This window comes from Mastomys coucha, unplaced genomic scaffold, assembly GCF_008632895.1.
Source record: "Mastomys coucha isolate ucsf_1 unplaced genomic scaffold, UCSF_Mcou_1 pScaffold12, whole genome shotgun sequence".
Taxonomy (NCBI): Eukaryota; Metazoa; Chordata; class Mammalia; order Rodentia; family Muridae; genus Mastomys; species Mastomys coucha.
In genome coordinates, this window is record NW_022196894.1 from 44,289,114 (window position 1) to 44,296,233 (window position 7,120).

The following is a 7,120-nucleotide window of genomic DNA, read 5'->3' on the forward strand; positions in this document are numbered from 1 at the left end:
TCTGAAGTGATAGCCATCAGCTACAATACATCTCACTACTAAGTGCTTCAGGGTGGCTTATCCAAATTGAACCCATCTGTAAGTATAAAACGCCAGGACTTCAAAAACTGTAACATAAAAATAAGTTTCTACAAATTTGAATATCAATTATATGCTGAAATGGTTTATCTCAGTAATGTTTACTTTTTGAACCTTTAAATGTAATGTTAGGAAGACAAAATTATGTAGGTCCTATTATACTGTATTATACGCATGTGCACTTAAGACTAAACTTGATTTTGTTACTAAACTCTTGAAGTAAGAAAACTTGAGTCCCCCGCACACCCACCCCAGGACAAGCACATGCAAGTACAGAAGGGTGAAGAAGACGATGCAGTGTGTCTCTTTCAGAGTCTGCTCACCTGGTCAGGCTGTAAATAAAAAGGTTGCAACAAGTAGAATCATCTGGGGGATGATTCTAAAAGTATTTCTCAAAACACATCCAAACTCCATGCTCTTCAATTCATAATACACCAGCTCTTCTCTTCCCTACTTATACAATTAGTACAATGAATGGTAAGCAATCAATAAGCATACAAGAAAATGAGCCTATACTAGTTTAAAGTAAATGTGTGAAATCCATAAACATAAGTTATCCTTTCTAAGGTAACCATAAAATATGCAATATAGAAGTATCAAGACAAATGTGAGGCAATCCTCACTGAAATTTTAAGTTGATGGCCTATTAGAGGGTCATTTAGGGAGAGAAAAAAAAAAACTTCAAGTCCACCCTTAAAAATGTTTCCAACAAACCTAAATGAATGAACTATCAGACTCTTTCAAAAAATAATAAAAATCATACAGGGAAGGGAGAAGGCTCAGTCATTAAGGTGCTTTTCATGCAACTAAGAAAGAGTACTGGGGGTTCAAATCCCCAGAATGTTGGGAGGTTGTAATTGCAATCTCAGGAAGAACAGGCAACACCAGGATAGCCAGCCCAGCCAGCCCTGTCTTCCAGCTCTGGGTTCAACTGAGAGGCCTTACCTCAATGAATAATGTAGAGAATAGACATAGACTGTTACAATCTCTACCTCTGGCCTCCATGTATACACCCACATACATGCACCTACATAAATATGTGCACCCACACATATGTGGACATGCATACACATAAAAAAAGAAAACATAAGCTGGGTGTGGTAACAAATGCTTTTAATTCCACCTGGAAGTTAGAGGCACACCAGATGGAGCTCTTGAGTTTGAGGCCAGCCTGGTCTACATAATGAGTTCCAAGCTAGACACATCTACATAATGAGACTTTGTATCCAAAAGAAAAAGAAAATAAGTAATTTTTAAAAATTAAGATCATGAGCTTAATGAAATTCAGTAAAAGTATATGTGTTTAAGAATTAAAGGGCAATTTTAAGCAAAAATATGTTTAAAAACCAAGAGTATGACAAATTAATGATGTTTGGATAGTTGAAGTGTTTTCTGAATGCTTGGCACACAGAATGCTTAAAATTCTATTATCTTAAGGATTATTTCACTCTAACTTACATATTAATAGTAATTATCAATGAAATGTCTTATCTTTTGAAAATCATATAACCCTTTTTTTGTTTTTTGTTGTTGTTGTTTTGGTTTTTTGGTTTTTGGTTTTTTGTTTGTTTGGTTGGTTTGGTTAGGTTTTTCGATACAGGGCTTCTCTGTATAGCCCTGGCTGTCCTGGAACTCACTCTGTAGACTAGACTGGCCTCGAACTCAGAATTCCGCCTGCCTCTGCCTCCCAAGTGCTGGGATTAAAGGCATGTGCCACCACTGTCCGGCCCATATAGTTCTTACTGTCAATTTTTATGGAGACTAAGAGTTAACATGAAAATCTATATACATACACTTGTTACTTTTAATAGGTAAATTACAGCATGTCAAATTTCTGTTTTTAATAACACTACCATAGCTAGCTTCTCTTCAATTAGTTGTTAATGACTAGTAATAACTAGAAAGTTTTATTTCTTTTAACTATACAGATGCAAGATGCATTATCAAAATTTGTAAGCTACTAATACGTATGTACGTGTATGTAAATATGTGAGTAGGTTGAACATCCATTATCCCAAAAGCTGAAATTCAAAATGTTCCCAAATAAAAACCTTTGCACATGCCACAAGTATAAAATACCATATATGCACAAAGTTATTAAAAACATTATATGAAATTGCCTTCAAGCTAAGTGTATAAGGAATATAAGAAACTTGAAGACATTTAGATCAGCCATATCATGATGATATCTATCCACATTACCTAGAGATATATCCCAACACTCAAGCCTCAGGGCAAAAGAGATGGCTCAGCAGTAAAGAACACCTGTTGCTCCTGTAGGACATCCATATTCAGTTCCCAGCACCCACATGGTGGTTCACAACAATTGTCATCTCCAGTTCCAGAGGATCTGATTCCCTCTTCTAACCTCCATGAGCACCAGGCACATGTGAGGTTCATAACAAGCAAGCAAATCATTTTCCCATAAATTAAATATTCTAATATTTTTATCTTAAATCTGAAACATACTCAAGCCCAAGCATTTCAAATTAAGAGGCTCATGACATAAACAAGGCTGGCATAAATAGGGTATGCCAATTAAATATACAGTATAAAAACACACTCATATAACTCAACTCAATACCTATGCTTCTTTCTGATGCTGTAGAGAGAAGCAAAGCTTTATTTTATTTGCTTCTAAATTTGGTTGCCATTCTAATAAGTCTTAATGACCCTAACCTGATGTTATAGATACAGAGTAGTGTCCAAATTGTGTCTCCCTTCCCTTCTCCACCCCACATGTTCAATATAATCACTAATTTTCTAAGTGACCCTATGGAAACTTGCCAAATCTTAAAACACATGGCTAAGGGTAGAGTCAAGTAGTTTCCACACTAATACACATTTAATTTGACTATATTCTAGTTTTCTGAAACAGTTACCTCTTTATTTATCTAAAGTACATCTAATAAATATTTCTGATTATGCTACACAGTCATAAAAATGCAAAGTATCAATTGATTAGAAAATTCTATTTGGGATTAAGAGTCACCTAATCCAGGACTGACAGGTTATAATATACAATGTAATAAAAGCATGTATGAGCTACCATACCCATGTACTCTAAGTGTTTTAGTTAACTCTTTCTTTTAATATCCTAAGAACGGTATTAATAAGATACTATGTAACCTGGTAACAATTAATTTTTAATAAGTCTTCATTCACAATCAGATTGACTTTTCAGTGAGAGGGTGAGCAAAGGGAGTGTAAGGAGAAACAGACTGATATTATACCACTAAACTATCTAATTTCACCAAGATCTGACTCAACTGAGTCAGGATGTAGTAGTTCAGTTATAAATGTACTTGCTAAGAACATACAATTCCCAGGATTCCATCCCTAGAGAAATAAACACACATCCACACATACATACAACAAAGTGAGTTTTGTCTTCATCTAGGTCTGTTTTACCTAATGTTCTCCTGCCCCCTTTAGACCAGACTCACTTAGAAGCTCAGAGGACCTCATACACATCTCTACAGAAACACTAAACTTTCCTGCAATCTCCTTCCTTTCTTCTGTCTATGGGAACACTGCAATCATGTTGTGGGCAGCATACTGCCAACTATGCATTCCCAAGTGCTTAGAAAGTCCCTACAAATATTCAAAGTGTTTTTAAAGATTTGCTATTATATGGTAGCTTATTTGTCACTATCTTCTAAACATTTGTCATAAGACAAAGCCTTGGGCAAAAGGCAGAGTCATGGTGGCAGAATCCCAAAGACAAATGACCCTAGAAGGGGCCAAATTCCTGCTAAAACAATGTTCTCAACCTCCCAGGAAAAACGTAAGAAGGATGATACACATACAATAATATATCACTTGATATTACGATCACAAAGGAATGTGGAATTTTAGACTTAAAGAAGTTAGGTTGGAGTCAGATGTCACAGAAACTTGGTCCCTTAGACCTTTTAACTAGAAATGTCTTAGACTTTAAAAAAAACTGGCAATTTCTCCACCGCTGAAGCTGTCATTTAAAAACTTCAGCTCCCAAAGCATAAATATAGTTGCATACTTACATAATCCCAGAATGTAGAAGGGTTAACAGGTGGATCAGGAATTTCAGGTCAATGTCAACTACACAGGGAGACCCTGTCCCCAACCCCCAGGAGAAAAGTTTAGCTGTTCAAATAAGATAGCATACGGTCCCCAAACACATACCAACTCCCACACTTACTTTTTTTTTTTTTTTAAGTATAAGGTCTACCAGTGATGAAGGATATTTTTAGCAGTCAAATTTGCATGATGTTAACCAGGCCAACTACTGCAATGCTAAACTTAAACAACTTATCAAAAAATAAATAAATAAATAAATAAATAAATAAATAAATAAAACTGCACATGATAAAATAAGAACATACTGATTAACAATCAGGTAGAGTCATCTTTTTAAAGTCTAAAATTCAACTGAGTCCATTCAATCCTTCAAACACATTCATTCAAACCCCAGGCATGAGTCAAATTGGGTTAGTACTGTGGAATGTTAATATTACTATCATTCATGTAGCAACAGGTTGTTAGCAAAGGAAATTAAAAAAAAAAAAAGATGACATGAAAATTCTGTTTCTATACTTACTACTAAGTCAAGACACCTGTGTCCTATTCCTGCTTTCTAAAATAGAGGCTGATAAAAAAAAAGTGTCATAAGCACTTGCAAATGAGGGTGTTATAACACAAGCTCAAAAAGGCAGCCCTTTAAATGAGTGGGACACAGTAACATGGCTATTATCTATAGCTACAACAGCAAGTAGAGTTGACTCTAAAAACTCCCACTAAGACCTCCTCTAAACCAGTGTGCTTCCCCACACTGCTTAGTTTATTGGGCTCTAATATAGCTGATCACCCTTCTCCCCTAGAACCCTATAAAGGATCTCCTTAAAATGTATTTTCTATGTAAAAACTGATGTTTGCTTCCCAGAAGTAATCAACAACTCACTGACACAGCCACGATGAAATTACCAATGTAAACTCTATTTTCTGTATCAACTTTTGCATCACTTCATTCTCCCGTTGGGTTTTGTCTAGACAAAAAGCCCTCTAGATCTACAAACACTCCTTCAGTACTTACCACAAACTAAGTCACCACAGTAAAATGCTTGTACCACCTCCCCACTTCCAAGCATCCTGGAACTGAAATCATAAAGACCATCCACAAGCTGCCTTAATGGCTCATAAGAACAGCATACAAATTCAATCTAGAATTTAATAATACCTTAGAAGGCGGCTAAAAACTTAAAGGGTTAAAAACTGTTGTCTCGGGACCAAACATCTGGGGAGTGGGGATATGTAAACTAGACTAGATAGCATGTCGACTATCACAAAGCACTCCATGTAAATCAAAAACTTGCCTTACAGCACTGGAAATGTACTGAAATTCTCAGTCTGTAAGTGGCACTCCATCTCAAGATAATTCCCTCTCTCTCTGAACCAACTACCCTCACTCACCTAACAGTAGCAAATTTTTTCTTCTACATCATAGCACTAAGGAAATTTGTACACATCTCTCCCTTATGATACATACTGGCAGAATATCAGCTTTAAGATCTCATATGCACTGAGAACCATTGTCTGAAAAATCTAAGCTTTATTCTTCCATCTTTCCTGTCAGCAATCCTTAATGAACAACACCTTGCGGCATTTTGATATTACCCAGACATTCAATCTCCTAAGACTGGTAGCTTTATTTCACCAAATCAGTGCCACCCACTGTTTATCACATCCACTTCTCTAGCATGAAAAGTAAATTTATCATTTTTTTTAATCTTCCTTAAAAAAAGTAGGTCTCTAAACTAGTCTCAGATTCCGGGAACAGAACTTACGAAGAGATTACTGGCTCTTAAATCTGGAATAATAAAGGCACACCGGAGAAACCCGGGTCTACTTGTCTTAACAGCCAGGGGACAGTAGATGCAATATGTATTCAAAAGGTAAATGTCCCCCCGAGAGCAAGGTTTTCTTCTAAAATAACCAGGGGCTGCATGAAGGACGTCCAACAACTGGAAGGCGGCGTGCGGGTGTACCATCTGGGATCAACCCAAAGATCCAAAGGTTGCCAGGGTACAAATCGGGCTGGAAGGGCTCAGCCCCTCGCTGGCGCAGGGTGGGTTTTTAAGATGGTGCCTTCTCCGGGAGGCCAGGAGGCGTGGGCCCGAAGGCTTCAGTGTGCCGGGCTAGTGTCCACAGGGTTTCCGGACTTGCAGCTCAAGTTTCATCGGGGAGAAAAGAGGAGGCGGCAACCCGCATCCCGGAATCCTAACCTCAGCCCAGAAGTCCGCGCTTCTCCGCTTCGGCGCATCAGCTCGGAAGTAACGGTTCCCGGGGCACGCGGGGCACGCGGGACTCCGCGCACCGAGCTCCACCGCCAGCCCTGGGCGCCCGGCGCGACGACCCGCGCGGCCTCGGGGGCGGGAAGCCAGCGGTCGGCGCCCTGTTCGCTCTCCCTGCCCTTCCCGGGCCTCGCCCGGGGCGCGGCGAAAAGTTTCCAGGCAAAGTCCGCCGCGGCCGCTCGCGCAGCCAACCGCCCGGCACAACCGCCTCGCCTCGCCTCGCCGCCCGCGCCCGCCCCGCTCAGCCCCCTCGCTCGCCCGCTTCACCTACCACAGAGCCGGGAAAAGAGAAGCAGGGGGATGAGCAGCAGCAGCAGCGGCGGCGGCGTCGGGGCCGGCAGCAGCAGTCCGGCCGCGGGAGGAAACGCCGAGGAAAGTTGTGCTTTGCCGCCTCCAGGACACAACGGGGCCGGGCCCAGGGTCCGCGCCATGCCCGCCTTGCCCCGGCCCGCCCGCTCGCCCGCGCCCCGGCGCCTCAGGCTCTGGGTGGCGGCGGCGGCGGCGGCCGCGGCGCGGAAGGGCCAGCGCGCGTGTCCTCAACCCCCGGCTCCTGCGCCGTCTTCGCCCGCCGCCACTCGGCCGAGCGCTCGCGGCTGCCTCGACTCCGCCGCCGTCGCCGACGCCACTGCCGAGGCTGAAGCGGGAGCCGCCCGCCGCCGCCGCCGCCGCCACTCCCCTCCCCGCGGTCCCCGCCCGCCGCGAACTCCTGGGAA

General features: G+C 41.7%; 1 protein-coding gene across 3 annotated transcripts in view; it reads right to left on the minus strand.

Annotated features, from left to right (window-relative positions):
• Nucleotides 1-7,095, minus strand: part of Nectin3 (nectin cell adhesion molecule 3) — a 94,762-nt gene extending 87,667 nt beyond the window's left edge. For 2 of the 3 annotated variants that reach the window (XM_031364023.1, XM_031364022.1), the window contains exon 1: nucleotides 6,679-7,089. In XM_031364023.1, the coding sequence (XP_031219883.1) occupies nucleotides 6,679-6,838 (160 nt within the window). In that variant the 5' untranslated portion in view covers nucleotides 6,839-7,089. Of the gene's footprint in view, nucleotides 1-6,678 lie in introns of all 3 variants that reach the window. The other variant, XM_031364025.1, reaches the window with a different exon arrangement.
• Between the last annotated feature and the right edge of the window lie 25 nt (nucleotides 7,096-7,120).